At 39.7% G+C, this 16,162-nt stretch overlaps 1 protein-coding gene across 1 annotated transcript in view; it reads right to left on the bottom strand.

Annotated features, from left to right (window-relative positions):
• The window catches only part of CTBP2 (C-terminal binding protein 2), a 244,084-nt gene that overhangs the window by 192,868 nt on the left and 35,054 nt on the right, over window positions 1–16,162 (bottom strand). The window contains exon 3 of the mRNA XM_033942987.1: window positions 11,427–11,571. Coding sequence (XP_033798878.1) covers window positions 11,427–11,571 — 145 coding nt within the window. The remainder of the gene's footprint in view (window positions 1–11,426; window positions 11,572–16,162) is intronic.

Here is a 16,162-nt window from a genome sequence, read left to right on the forward strand (position 1 = left end):
AGTGCTTCCAGTTCCAGTATTCTGTCCTCCAGGAGTCTGACTTGGTTCTTCAGGCTCTCCAGTTCCTCACATCGAGTGCATACATAAGACCGACTGTCAGAGGGGAGGTAGTCATACATATGGCAGATGGTGCAGAAAACTGGGTAGCTCAACTTCCTGCTTCTGTCTGCTGCTTCCATTGCTGTCCGCTTGCCGATCTGCTGTGGGTGTCCTCTGTGCCTGCTGTGGTTTGTCCTTCTGCTCTTCATGTGGTGACTTGTCCCTTCTTAAGGCCCTTCGTAAAGGCACTCTCGCTAAGGCGAGCGCCTATAATGCTTGCCTTCGACATGCGCCCAACACATGTCTGGAAGGTGCAGACAGTGGATGGAAGGAAGAAAATGACAAGATGAGGATAGCAGAAACTGGGAGATTACATTACATTACATTACATTCTATTCCGCCTCAACCTTGCAGTTCTGGGCGGATTACAAAAGAGACAACTGGACATTTCCAGGATAATTACTGAGAGAATTCTGGTCATTTCCAGGAGAAGTTACAAGAATAATGGAGCTGTATATTTCAAGAGCTACAAGATGCTGTACAAATAGGAAATAGTGCAGATCCAGTATATATACCGTTAGGGAAGCAGTTGACATGCTTGAGGCTAAAGAGAAGGGAACTGGTGAGGGGAGGGGAGTTGCGTTGAGGGGGGTTCGGTTGGGGTTAAGCCATCTGTATAAATTTTTTGAATAGGTGGTTTTGATTTCTTTGCGAAAATATTTGTAGTCGTTTGTTGTTATCAGCAGGTTGGAGATAGTGTGGTCCAGTTTCGCTGCATGCGTCGCCAGCAGACTGTCAAAGGTTGTTAGGTGCCATCAAGTCCTAATTCAATATTAGATAAATATTGGAGAAGAGCAAAGAATACCAAAACCCCCTATACCTTTGCTTCATCGACTACATCAAAGCTTTTCACTGTGTGGATTACAATAAACTATGGAGAACGCTAGTGCAAATGGGAAGACCCAAACACATAATTCAGCTGAAAATCAAGACGACAAAGGTAGAAAAAAATTATATTTTTTAATTTTTTTGCTATAGGATCAAGAAGTATTGTAGCTGTGTTGATAAATAGAAAATGCAAATACGGCGATTGTTTTATTGGATTAATTTTAAAATATTTTTGACTAATTTTAAGAGACCAAATTCTCCTTCCTCAGGTCAGGACAGGATATTGTAATACTTTACTGACCTAAGGAAAGAGGGTTTGACCTCTGTAAGCTAATTTAAAAATGTATTAGTCCAATAAAATGGTATTATCTTATTTTCCATTTTTTGTTTTATTTTTATTTGTTAATTTACATAGTAACATAGTAGATGACAGCAGATAAAGACCCGAATGGTCCATCCAGTCTGCCCAACCTGATTCAATTTAAATTTTTAAATTTTTTTTCTTAGCTATTTCTGGGCAAGAATCCAAAGCTCTACCCGGTACTGTGCTTGGGTCCCAACTGCCGAAATCTCCTTTCTCTGGAAAAGATTTTGTTCTACGTTAATACCCTTCAAGCATTTTAATGTCTGAATCATATCTCCCCTGTCCCTTCTTTCCTCTAGGGTATACATATTCAGGGCTTCCAGTCTCTCCTCATACGTCTTCTGGCGCAAGCCTCCTATCATTTTCGTCGCCCTCCTCTGGACTGCTTCAAGTCTTCTCCAGATACGGTCTACAAAACTGAACACAATACTCCAAGTGGGGCCTTACCAATGACCTGTACAGGGGCATCAACACCTTCTTCCTTCTACTGGCTACGCCTCTCTTTATACAGCCCAGCATCCTTCTGGCAGTAGCCACTGCCTTGTCATACTGTTTTTTCGCCTTTAGATCTTTGGACACTATCACCCCAAGGTCCCTCTCCCTGTCCATGCATATCAACTTCTCACCTCCCAGCATATAAGGTTCCTTCCGATTATTAATCCACAAATGCATTACTCTGCAATTTTAAAGTGATTTGTTATTTCTCTTTTTTCAAATTTACATCTGCTATCTTTATATTTTATTCAGTATTGGGGGATATGCGCACCACTGTTTATTCTGTTTCTGCACTACTCCGATGGTCATAGAATTCCTATGATCATCAGAACAGCGCAGAACATTCAGTCCGCCAGCACTAAAAACCTCTTCCGTGCTTTTGTAAAAAAAGGGGGGGGGGGAAGGAGGGTATTTTGTTATTACTTATTCCATACTGGATGAGGGTGGTTCTGTGTCCTGTGTGTATGAAAATCATGGTTTTCTATTAGCATTGACCAGCTTTGTTTGGCAAAATGCATCAGGCATGGCTCCTGGGAGCACCTTGAATAAACTTTATTTGAATCTGCTTATTGTCTGGCGATCTTCTTTTATTCCACGTTGGATTATTTGGTGGATCACTTGCCTTGTTGGAACGTAACAGGAGTTACAGATTTGGTTGTTTATACATACATATGGGTTAAAGTTTGACAACATAGAGTGAGACAGTTGAGAGGAGTTGCAAACTTGGTTATTAATACAGACTTATGTTTTGGATAGTATTACTGCTTTACAATGCATTTGAACACTTTTGTAAACGTATGGAAAGGATTCAGAGTTAAAGTCGTGGGAAATAGGTGGGAAGGAAGGGGGGAATTTATTCAGAGATGTTTGGGGCTTGCATAGAACTAAAACTGTGCACTGGTATGGTAATCTTTGAATTTTATAATAAAAGAAAAAAAGAAATACAAGTGGAAATAAAGAAGTAAATAAGAAAACAGGTAAGTAAATGAGGGCGGGGCATAGGCAGGCAGGGGTTGGGTGTGGGCGGGGCAGGGCTGGGGGGGCTAAGTGCACTTGTGTGCCTAGGGGCCCTCGAAGAATTAATCCTGCCCTGGTTATGTTATATAAACAGATTTTATGCTGCTTATTCTAGGAATAAGCAGTGGATTTCCCCAAGCCATCTCAATAACCGTGTTGGAAAGAAAGGTGGAGGCTTAGCAATAATTTTTAAAACAAGTCTATCTGTCGTAGTAGAATTAACACAAACTAACAACACAATTGAAGCTATTCAAGTTAAAGTTAACACGAAGCCTAAAATAGATCTATTATTATTATATATCCCTCCGCCAATTAATCAGTCAGTGGTAACACATCTATTATCCATAATTTCTGACTTCTCTACCACTTCACAAACTCCTCTTCTTTTAGGTGACTTCAATGTTCACTTTGATGATACTTCCAATCCATTTACATCCGATCTGTTAACTCATATTAGCGATCTCAGTTTTGTAATTTTAAACTCGGACCCGACTCACACCTACGGTCATACATTGGATGCGATTCTTGTTCCCAGTAGATTAAATTCCAATTTTTCTCAACCTATTTCACTTCAAGTCCCATGGTCTGATCATTTCTTGATTCAAACCAAATTATCATTGCCATCTTTTAAGTCTACTTTACCAGCCCCGAAAATCATTAAAGTAAGAGATTTTCAACACATAGATCATTCACTTGTTCCATCAGCATTTAAAATTGACTCAGAAAAATTTAGCGCTGAACCTCTAACCGAACAAGTTACCATGTGGAACAAGGCATGTAAATCTCTATTAGACAAAATAGCGCCTCTAGTAACTAGGAAAATTTCTTCAAAAAAATTAAGAAACCCATGGTTTAATGCTTCTTTAGGCCTACTCAAACAACAAATGCATTCAGCGGAACGCAAATGGTGCTCTAAACCTACCCAGGAAAACTTAAACAATTACAAAAAATATTCACAGCATTATCGACAATCAATTAATATCACTAAGAAAAATTTTACGCTAAAAAAATTTCTAACACTAATAATTCATCTACCTTGTTCAAAATTCTTAAGCAATTAACAGTTTTTAAAAACGATAAATTAAGCCTAACTGAAGAATCTCCAACAGCTCAAGCATTAGCAAATTATTTTCAAGAAAAAATTACATTGATTAGATCAAAAATCACTAACAAAAAATCCACCGTTACTAACTTAACTAGTCCTGCTGAAAATGTTAATATGATAACCAGGTCCCAGACATTTCACACTACACTATCTAATTTTCTCCTTCCATCTTTGAAAGCAATAGAAAACATATTACACTGTATTAACATTAAAGGCTCCAAACTAGAACCCATTCCTCCATTTTTTTTTAAACGACACTTTACAGTTTTTGGGCCTTATATTCTTCAAATTATTCATACTTGTTTATCTACAGCCAATATTCCACCAGACTGGAAACATTCCATCATATCTCCAATCATAAAAGACCCAAAAAACAATCTTGACAATTGCTCTAACTACCGTCCAATAGCAAATTTACCCTTTTTATCCAAGTTAACTGAAAAAATCGTGTTTCTACAATTGGTAGATTTTGTTGAAAAAACGCATGTACTCCATCCGAACCAAACAGGTTTCCGTACAAACCATTCTACAGAGTACTCATTACTTGGTCTCACTACATCTATAAATTACTATCTGGACCATCATAAATCCGTTCTACTAATCTCCTTAGATCATGCTGCAGCGTTTGATACCATCGATCATCATCTCTTATTGCAACGTCTTTCTTCTATAGGAGTAGCTGATCAAGCTCTTGAATGGTTTCGTTCTTATTTTTCTGACAGAGCTTCAACAGTACATTTTAATAATTCAGAATCAAAATCCTATCATTCTAACTTCGGTATACCACAAGGCTCTATTTTATCTCCTTTATTATTTAATATCTATTTGGCCCCTCTTCTGACCCTCTGTCAATCAATAGGGTTTACGGTTTACGCTTATGCCGATGATCTACAATTACTGCACCCCATTGACCCAAATAACCAAACTGAGATTCAGGCAATTAATCATAAATTAAGTAAAGTCCACGACTGGTTAAATATAAACAAGCTTTCTTTAAACATTTCAAAAACTAATACTCTTCTCTTCCCTGGAAAAGAGGGAGCACAATTAATATCTCCAGTCATTATCGAAAACATTCCACTTCCATTAATCACAACTACAAAAATTTTAGGTGTTCTAATAGACAATAAGTTAACATTTCGACCACAAATAAGCGCAATAGTTAAAAGTTGTTATTATAAATTAAGAATGATTAGATCATTGGCCCCTCTTCTTGATATTAGTTCCCTTAACATTCTGATCCATTCACTTGTAATATAAAAAATGGACTACTGTAACTCATTATTAAAAGAAATCTACCACAAAGATTTAAAACGCTTGCAGCTTATTCAAAATACGGCCATTAAGATAATCTTGGGCGCAAAAAAATATGATCATGTTACCCCTTTGCTTCAAAATGCCCACTGGTTGCCTATCTCACACAGGGTAACTTACAAAATCGCCCTCCTGACATTCAAAACAATGCAGACTAACACACCAGCATTCATAGATAGACTTTTGATCCCATACGACCCCCCCAAGATCTTTAAGATCTATCTCTCAATATAACCTTAACATTCCTTCTTTAAAAATTATAGGCACACGTCGCACCTCCACTTTTTCTGTAACAGCCCCTACGATCTGGAATGCTCTTCCTTTATATCTAAAAATGGAAAAAAACTTAAAAAATTTTAAAAGCAACTTAAAGTGCTTTCTTTTTAAAGATGCTTTTAACTGAACTATTGTATTTTAGCTATCAATTTTTACGTGTTCTTTTTTATACTGTTCCCCAGTTCCTAAGTGTTTTCCTTATATGTTCCTCACATTTTCTATTACAATTGTATTTCTCCCCCCTTCCCACTTGTGTCTATGGCCTATGGGTCAATATTTACCCAGTTTGAATGGTTGGTAGTCTTGTAGTTTTTATAGGAAAGTATGTTTAATTGTTATTTTTGTTTAAATGTTATTTTTTACCTTGTACAACGCTTTGTAGAAACGAAAAAGCGTTTAATCAAAAACTGAATAAACAATAATGGCCTATGGACTTCTTGTATAGGAAATTATCCAAACCTATTTTAAGCCTGCTAAGCTAACTGATTTCACCACATTCTCTGGCAACAAATTCCAGAGTTTATTTACATGTTGTGTGAAGAAATATTTTCTCTGGTTTGTTTTAAATCTACTACTTAGTAGCTTAATCACATGCCTCCTAGCCCTAGTATTTTCGGAGTGAACAAGTGATTCACATCTACCTTTTCCACTTCACTCAGTATTTTATAGACTATCATATCAACCCTGAGTTGTCTATTCTCCAAGCTGAAGAGCCCTAGCCTCTTTAGCCTTTCCTCAAAGGAAAGTTGTCCCATCCCTTTTATCATTTTTGTGGCCCTTCTCTGTACCTTTTCTAATTCTGTGACCAAAATTACACACAGTATTTGAGGTGTGACCATACCATAGAGCGATATTTGATGAAGAAATGTTTTCAGAGATTAGGAAAGCTGGAGAAATGGGAAACAGTATAATAATGGGTGATATCAATTACAACATCATGAATAGTGGCTCGTGGCCTGTAAGGGGCGATATCTATGGGACGTTAATGGAATGGACAGTGCAGAACATGATGGTGCAGTATTTTTGTGGAGTTTTTCTACAAAAATGCCTGCTTTTCGTATACTTCTGGGTAACTCTAGTTAGATACAAACATATGTGTTAGTTAAGGCCATGCCCAATAGAAGCATACAAAAAGTTGGTGAATAAAATCTGAATATGGATGTAACCAAGGCCAGAAAAACACACTACAGATTAATATTAAGGAAAAGCATAATAATATTTTCCTTATGTACTTTGCTATTAAGCCAGACCATAGAGGAAATGGATATATATAATACATGGAGGTATGAAATTGCCTCCACGACTCTCTCTCTCTCTGTCTGAGTCTTTGTTCAGCTTCCCGCCTTAAACCTCGTGGTTCAAATTGATACCAGATGTGCTTAGGCTGGTTAGGAAGAGCATATTAGATTACGTATCCCAAAATGGAGCATAACATGTATTAGTGTGTTGGATGGATGAAAGATATATATGAAAGAATGGTGTGTACTTAATTTCTAATATTTTATATATTTTAAACCTGAAGGAACACTAAGGAAAAATCCTAAGGCAACATCTGGAAATAGTTAAGTTAGAATCAGAGACCTGTATCAGTCTCCAGCATAGAAAGGGAGGGCACATGTAGCCCACACTTAGGAGTGTGTCAGTGTAATTTGAAGCTGTCAGTTTTGTAAAGCTCAGAGCAAGGGGGGAACAGCCCCTCCTCCTTTTTTTCATGTGCTGATTCAGCAGGTTACCTTACATAAACGAACTGTCTGAAATAAGTTTTAAGAGTGACAAAAAGAATATTGGATATGTAATAATGGGTTTATGTATATTCAGAAATGAATGTAAACAAAAATATGACTTTAAAAACTTTGTTTTGAGTGTGAGAAACATGTAAAGGAATTTCCTTTGTCCAAATCTAAGGACAGCCTCTGTTAGTGGATTGGCTGACAGCCAATGATGTCAAACTGGACTGAAGATATATATTGGGGAGCAATGAATTATCGAGTTGAGAAGGCCAGTGTTTGGCAACTATAAAGACCTCCTGGTGTCGTAATAACCTTTTGAGAATTAATATGAATAATTAATAAAAAATAATATTTTGGGACCTTTTACATCATATGCCATTAGTCATATTCATTCTACCCACCCATGAGCAACCTGGCTGCTCAACCACTAGGAAAGAGTATGTTCAATCATTAATTTTTGCTAGAGCTCATACGTTAAAGAAACACAAAATAATACTCCTTATTATGACCAGGGTAGCCATACAGATGGTTACTCATAATTGGAAAAATTGCGATTGCCTTAATTTTCCTTTTTGGTGGGCAAATTTATGCCTCTGCTACAGGTATGAGAAAATGAATGCTGATATGTTGGGGCATAGCACATTATTTAATTTGATTTGGAGCCCATTGACATCTTTTATTACTTTGTTATAATTGTCTTTTATCTTTATTTTTCTATGGAATTACACACACATCCAGAGTAGGGTGGGAGGTTGGGTTGGGATATATCTTTACTTTGTTATGTTCTATGTCTACAGGTTATAGAAGGGAAGGGAGGGGGTTATTCTTTATGTATTATTATGGACAGATTATAAGTGCTTACTGTGGTGGATTAATGATTGTATATATATATTGTTCTGTACTTTTTGAAAAATTAATAAAGTTTAAAAAAAAAAACCTTGCAAGTCATTCTGGGTCTACAATAAACACTATATCAATCAGAGAGGTCCCAGCATGCCACACTCATACCTTGCAATAAAAAAGCAAGAAGAGATAGATTAGAAGCAGAAAAAGAAAAGAAAGTGGAGAAAAAGCCTCAGTTCAGCTTCATGGGCTCAAAAAACTCCACTTTCAAAGATCGTATCAAAAAATCAATCAATAGCGTGTCAACGGGAATACCCCTACTGAAGAAAAAGTAGAGACACAGATTTTTACAGTTGCAGGCAAGTTCAATAGCCTTATCACGCACAGAGTCACCAAAAGGCATGTAAAGACAAAAAGCACAGGTAATTAGCTGCTGGTCTACCATGATCCCCACAAGGACAGCAAATACAGGACATACTAAATGTTAAATAGGCATCTTCAGTGCAGGACCCTGTCACTATGGTGGGCATCCCTCCTGCCAATTTTGGGGCTCTTGTTAGGGGTCCCCTGCCATAGCTAAACAGCTGATCGTGGCTGGGGTATTTTTCCCCCAATCAGCTGAGCCGGCAGGACTCCCCAAAGCTGCGGCTTCAGGGAGGCCTGCTGGCTAAGCTGATCGGGGATTCCCTTGCTGCGATCAGCTGATGGCAAAGGATCCCTCGATCAGGCAGGCACAATTCTGTAACCAGCGCCAGGTGACATAGGTGCCAGTTAGAGAAGTGTGTATGTGGGGGGGGGGGGGTATGGTGTCTGTTTTTATAGACAGACACGATTCTGTATAGGATGCCAGTGTGAGATTCTCAGCCGCTTCTCAAGCGACTGCTGAGGCCAGCGTCCTATACAGAATCTGCCCATGTTTCTGACATAACTGATTTTTCCTTTATTGCTCTTTCCTTCCCTTTTTTTTTTTTGCCCCTGTTCACTCAAATTTTGTATAGTTGTTACTGAGGTGACATTGCATAAAGTCATCTGCCTTGACCTCTTTGAAAATCCGCGGAATATAAATGATAATTAACATTTTCTCTGTGTACAGTGTGCTTTGTGTTTTTAAAATTTTATTGTTGGTAGATCATTTTGACTTGGCCACAAAGGTAAGGGGGAGGGAGGGGAGCTGCTGAAAGACATCTAGTAACCCTTGCAGGCTTGACTGTGCAGGGAATTATTTTTGACTAGCATTAGTTATGTGACTAGCATTATTTAGACTTTAATTTCTATGAATGAATAGAATTAAAATGATATAAAATTACTAGCTTGTTTTTATGTGCGTGTGCTGAAGGAAAGTGGAGAGAGAGTGGGCTGAGGACGCTGAAGGGAAATGGGAAAGAGAGAGTGGGGAGAAGACGCTGATTTATAAATTGACAATTGTACAGAATATTGTTTCTTTTTATACTTTAATATAATAAGTTCAATATAAAACAATTCAAGGCTTGTGTGGATGGAATCAGGTAGTTTGCGGGGATGGGGACCGAGCTTACGGGGATTAGTCCAATAAAATGGTATTTTTTTATTTCTCATTATTTGTTTTATTTTTATTTGTTAATTTGTAAAGTGGTGATTGTTATGTATCAGTTTTTTCAAATTTACATCTACTGTCTTTATATTTTGCACTGTATTAGAGGACATGTGTTACTATTTTTGTGGTGTTGCATTGTATCCAGGGTCTGGTTTCTTGGCGGTTCAGTTTAACTTTTGTCTACATATTTCTATTTTTAGTTTGTGATTATTCCATTTTGGACGAGGGTGTATCTCTGTTCTGTGTGTATGAAAAGGACATAGTTTTCAGTTGGCATTGACTGCAGAATCAATTGACTGCAGGATCTGGCTTGTTTAGTTTTACATTGTATGTGTTGGTGTTCTAGTGCTCACTGCAGTGTTTAAGATGCTGCTTTTTCCTAGGTACACTCTTGTTGTGCGATAAGTGGATTGTTACTGAAAATCATATTTTTCATATAGATGGGGGAGGGTCAGAAAATGATGGGCCCCGGGTGTCACATATGCTAGGTACGCCACTGCCAAAAGGTACAAATCAAAACTGCTTTTGATATTTTCACTGGCAAAAATACTCCCTCACAGAACAGCTTAGTTTTAGAAAAGGGAGAAGTCACCTGGAGGCATGTTCAAGGACTTGGCTGACAAAAGACAACTTGAGCTCCAACGTTGTCACGTCTTCTCCAATCTTCCCAAGTGACCTTGTTTTACCAATGTTTGGTTCATCAGCCTTGTGCTGTATTGTTTGTTCCCCTGATGAGCCAAACATTGGTGAAATAAGGTCGCTTGTTGGGAAGATTGGAGAAGACGTGAGTGCAAGTCATCTTTTGTCAGCTAAGTCCTTGAACGTGCCTCCGGGTGACTTCGCCCTTTTCTAACCTGAGCTGTTCTGTGAAGGAGTTTTTTGCCAGTGAAAGTATCAAAAGCAGTTTTGATTTGTACCTTTTGGTTCTATACTGCTATATTAGTCTGAGGCTTTTTCTCCCTCTTTTTGGGTGCATGCTGGGTTTGAAGAGGGGGGTACCTTGGTGCCACGATTACACAACATTTTGAATCATTATATGAACACATTATATGTTGTGTGTCCTCGTATAATTTGTTAAATCTATAATAGAGTCTATGCTGCTTATTGGTCTGACCCAGTACAGCTGTTCTTATCTTTCTCTTAATGTGATCTCTTCCATTTTTCTCTTTTCTGCCTCTATCCATTCAAATGTAACTCTTGCTTTATTCCTTTTCACTCTTAATCTAATCAACTTTGTATCCACTTCTTTTATCCCCTTGTTTTCACATTTCCCATCTTCCTATTCCCTTTTATCTGCTCCCCATTACCACATTTCTACTCTCTACTCATTATTCAAGTTCAAGTTTATTGTGTTTAATATACCGACCATCAACATGTATCTTGCCGGTTTACAATGCTAATAAAAAAAAATAAAAAAGATAAAATAATAATTATTCCACTCTCACTCCTCTCCTTCACAACTCTCTCACTTGGATCCACCATTCTTAGCATCACCCTCCTTGTCCTTTACTCCACCATTGTAACCCAGCATTTCCTTCCTTCCTATCTTTCTGGCTAATTTTCCATTTTTCAAATTAATAGCTGCATACCATTACCAAAAATTAGCACGTGAGCCCTTACCACCATCTACAGGAAACTATTTTATGGCACTGATATTTTCCAAGTGAAGGCCAAGCCATTGAGGCCTTTAGTTCTACTCACTGGGTGAAGGTCTAATATGCCTTTCAGCAAATATTTCAAGAGAGATATTTTAGAAGAAACTTTGTGAACATCGGCACTTACCCATGTCCCCAGCAGCTTTGATGTCGATGTTGTCATAGCCACTCCCTATTCTAACAATGACCCGCAAGGCTTTGAACTTCTCTAAATCTTCTCGAGTGAGTGTGATTGTATGGTACATCAAGGCTCCAACAGCTTCATTTAAAACCTGAAATTCAGTACATAAAATGCTTCATTAGGTTCACACAACCAACATACCCTGTTTAAGGTCACTGTTGGAACAGCCTAAAATTTAAAAAAAAATCATATTTACCTGAGGTAAACTGGAACACTAAAGGCCAATAAATTTGTCCCAGCCTTTGTTTAACGCTTAACTACTTTAACAAAAATTGCACTTTTTTTTTTTTTTTTACAATAGATTGAGAAAATTGTGATATTGAGCTGAACCGAGGAAATGTTAGGGAGGTAGAAGAGCTGGAAAGGTCACTCTAGGAGGTCACTCTTGTCATGGCAATCAAAAGGGCTTCCTGTAGGAATTTCCCCAGAAAACAAGGGATGATCTCAAGTACCCTCTTTCTTTGAGAGAATACTGACAGCAGGGGAAGCCTCAGTGGGTTAAATGAACATTGCTAAGCAATCTGAGAACCTGAAGCTTTAGATAGAAGACAGATTTAGAAACATAGAAACATGATGGCAGATAAAGGCCAAATGGCCCATCTAGTCTGCCCATCCGCAGTAACCATTATCTCGTCCTTTAAGAGATCCCATGTCACTATCCCAGGTTTTCTTGAATTCTCTATCTATACCACCTCTTCTGGGAGACTGTTCCAAGCATCTACCACCCTTTCTGTAAAAAAGTATTTCCTTAGATTACTCCGGAGCCTCTCACCTCTTAACTTCATCCTATGACCTCTCATTGCAGAATTTCCTTTCAAATGAAAGTGACTTGACTCATCCACATTTACATTACATAGGTATTTCAGAGGCATCAATACCTCTTTTTTCTTACTGGCCATACCTCTCCCTATTCAATCTAGCATCCTTCTAGCTTTCCCCGTCACCTTTTCAACCTATTTGGCCACCTTAAGATCATCACATACCATCACACCCAAGTCCCGCTCTTCTGTGGTTCTTCACCCCCTAAACTGTACCGTTCCCTCTGGTTTTTGCAGCCCAAATGCATGACCTTGCATTTCGTAGCATTAAATTTTAGCTGCCAAATTTCAGACCATTCTTCAAGTTTTGCCAGGTCTTGCTTCATGTTATTCACACCATCCGGTGTGTCTACTCTATTGCAAATTTTGGTATCATCCGCAAAGAGGTAAATCTTACCTGAAAAACCTTCAGCAATACCGTTTATAAAAATGTTAAAAAGAACAGGCCCAAGAACAGAACCTTGAGGCACACCACAGGTAACATCCCTTTCCTCAGAGCGATCTCCATTGATCACTACCCTCTGTTGCCTTCCACACAACCAGTTCTTGGCCTAGCCTGTCACTTTGGGACCCATCCTGAGGGCACTAAGTTTATTTATTAGACGTCTGTGTGGAACACTGTGAAAGGCTTTGCTAAAATCTAAATACACCATATCTAGCGCACATCCGCTATCCAATTCTCTGATCACCCAGTCAAAGAAATTGATCAGATTTGTCTGATAAGACCGACCTCTAGTGAATCCATGTTGCCTCTGGTCCTGTAATCCACAGGATTCCAGAAACTTGACCATTCCCTGTTTAAAAAGTGTTTCCATTAATTTGCTTATTTAATAACTAGTGTTTAAGCCCGTTACATTAACGGGTGCTAGAATATATGGCTGTCTGTCTTTCTTTCTTTCTTTATGTCTCTCTCCCTGCTCCTGTTTCTTTCTTCCTTTCTTTCTGTCTTTCTCCCTCCTGCAATTTTTTTCTCTCTCTCCCTGGCACCCTTTGCCTGTCTGTCTTTATTTCTGTGTCTCTCTGGTCCCCTGTCTGTCTTTATTTCTGTCTGTCTCTCTCCCTAGCCTCCTTTGTCTGTCTGTATTTCTTTCTGTGTCTCCCCCCCCCCCCCACTTTCCTTTGCAGAAGCAGCAGCGGTATTTCCCTTCCCCTCCAGATCCCTGTGAAGTAGTAGCAGCATTTTCCCCCACCCACCCCCCATTCCCTTCTCTCCCCCCCCACTTTCCTTTGCAGAAGCAGCAGCGGTATTTCTCTTTCCCTCCAGGTCCTTGCTGAAGCAGTAGCAGCATTTTCCCCCACCCCCCATTCCCTTCTCTCCCCCCCACTTTATTTTGCAGAAGCAGCTGTGATATTTCCCTTCCCCTCCAGATCTCTGAGAAGTAGTAGCAGCATTTTCCCCCACCCACCCCCCATTCCCTTCTCTCCCCTACCACCACTTTCCTTTGCAGAAGCAGCAGCGGTTTTCCCTTCCCCTCCAGGTCCCTGCTGAGTAGTAGAAACATTTTCCCCCACCCCCCATTCCCTTCTTACCTTGAGCTGCCCTGCTCCGTTCGGCCCCTCCCCCTTCCCTTCCCGTGTGCTGGCCTGCTGCGGCTGAAGGTTTTTTTCGGCGACTCCTCCTGTTAAAACTCCCCCCCCTCCCGCAACCGCTCCTGTTCAAAGCGGCCTGCTGAGGTTCGCGGCCGCTGTAACGAACCTCGCAGGCCGCTCTCCAACTCGGTAGCATGTTCCCTCTGACGCGATTGCGTCAGAGGGAACGTGCTACCATGTGGAGAGCGGCCTGCGAGGTTCGTTACAGCGGCCGCGAACCTCAGCAGGCCGCTTTGAACAGGAGCGGTAGCGGCTGTTGCAGGAGGATTGGGGGGGGGGGATTCGTGAGCGGCGGCAGGACCATGAGGCGGGATTGGGTTTTTCGGCTTACCCTATCTGGGGAAACCGCCGTGCCAATTTCAAAGCAGCTGCTTTTAACATACCTGATGGAGGAAGGGAAGGAACGGTGGGGCAAATTTCGTCAACGGCAGTCCTTGTGCGGTTCGAGAGAGGGGGGGGGTGGAGTCGGCGACTTGCAGCTTCGCGTGCCTCCCACCCCCCCTTCCCTCCGGCTCCGCCGCCGATAGTCTCCACCTGCATTGCCCCTGGCGCAGCACTCACCGGCCCGTCGGGCGGGGAACGGAGGAACAGGTTCAGGGCTGCCAGGGGGGGAGGAGTGAGTCCGGCTGAGACTGGCAGGAAGAGGAAGGCGGAGCAGGTGAGCCGGCACCGAAAAAAACTTTAAAGAGCCAGCCAGACCGTGAGTGCGAGCTGTTGTAAGTTTGCATGTGCACTCTTGCCGGCCACGGACATACGGATCACGGAAGCACGCGGATTAGACTGCGCATGCGCCGCCTACGGTTTTATTATATAGATAACTTTATTTTTCTATACCGCCATAGTCAGATGACTTCTAGGCGGTTCACATCAAAAGAAGGCTTGGACATTCAAGTTTCAAGTTTCATGTTTATTAAAAGATTTTTTTTAAACCGCTTAATCAGGTTTCTAAAATTACATAAAAACATTAAAACTGCGGATACTGGATAAAATCCAAGTGTCATAATAAAGCACTGATTAGACTTATAGACCTACTTCAAACAATGGGAAAGTGGGGAAGAACTACAATCGTTAAAGAAAAGTGCAACAAAAAAGGGAAAATACAAGTTAAGATAAAAAGTAATAATTTTGATTTAATTTTTTGTCCTTAAGAGGACAGTTGTTGTCCAAAAGCATCCTGGAACAAGAATGTTTTTAGTTTTGCTTTAAATTGTTTTATATCGGATTCACTGCGCAAATGATTAGGCAGCAAATTCCAGAGAGTAGGGGCAGTGACGGCAAAATTATTGGAGTGCAACGTATTAATCAATTTTAAAGAAGGCATAACGAGAAGATTCTGAGACATTGAACGAAGAGATTTTAAAGTATTATAGGGAATTAAAAGTCTGTTAATTAACTCTGGTTGGTTGTTTAATTTTGTTGTGAATGTTAAAAGTAGGATTTTATAACTGATTCTATGTTCAACTGGTAACCAATGTGCACTAATCAGAAGGGGTAAGACGTGATTGTATTTCTTTGCGTCGCAAATGATCTTAATAGCTGTGTTTTGTACAATCTGAAGCCATCTAATTTCCTTTTTTATAATGCCCTTATACAGGGCATTACAGTAGTCTAAACAAGAGATTACATTACATTACATTACATTAGGGATTTCTATTCCGCCTGTGCCTTGCGGTTCTAGGCGGATTACAATATAGAAAATATCTGGGATATTCCAGTAGAGTTACATTTCAGGGTAAGAGTAAGTTACAGGAACAGTGATGAGTTATGATACTACAATTTCACAGAAGATAATACTTATTACAGAAGATAATACATATAACAGAAGATAATGCATTTTACAGAGGTAATACATGTCAACTCGATCGGTTAAATTGGGTGTAGTGTAGAAGAATTACAGTACATTCTAGATCACAGATAAAAGATAATATAGGTGGGTATTTCCGAAGTCGTTGAATTGGGAGCTCATTAGGTGGTGGTTAGATTGATGGGAGATATTTTTTGAACAGTAATGTTTTTATTTCTTTGCGGAACTCTTTTATGTCAGTTGTTTTGGTCAGTAATTTTAAGATGTCAGAGTCTATTTTAGCTGCCTGTGTCCCCAGGAGGTTGTCGTAAAGTTTCTTGCGACGAGTTCCGTTGAGTGGTGGGTAGGTGAAAAGGTTCTGTGTTCTCCTTTTTCTTGGTGGGAGGTAGTGGTGAAAACGGTTATTTAGGTAACTGGGTGCCGTGCCGTGGGTTACTTTGAAAATGAGACAGTAGAGTTTGAATTGTGTT

This window comes from Geotrypetes seraphini, chromosome 4 (assembly GCF_902459505.1).
Source record: "Geotrypetes seraphini chromosome 4, aGeoSer1.1, whole genome shotgun sequence".
NCBI lineage: Eukaryota > Metazoa > Chordata > Amphibia > Gymnophiona > Dermophiidae > Geotrypetes > Geotrypetes seraphini.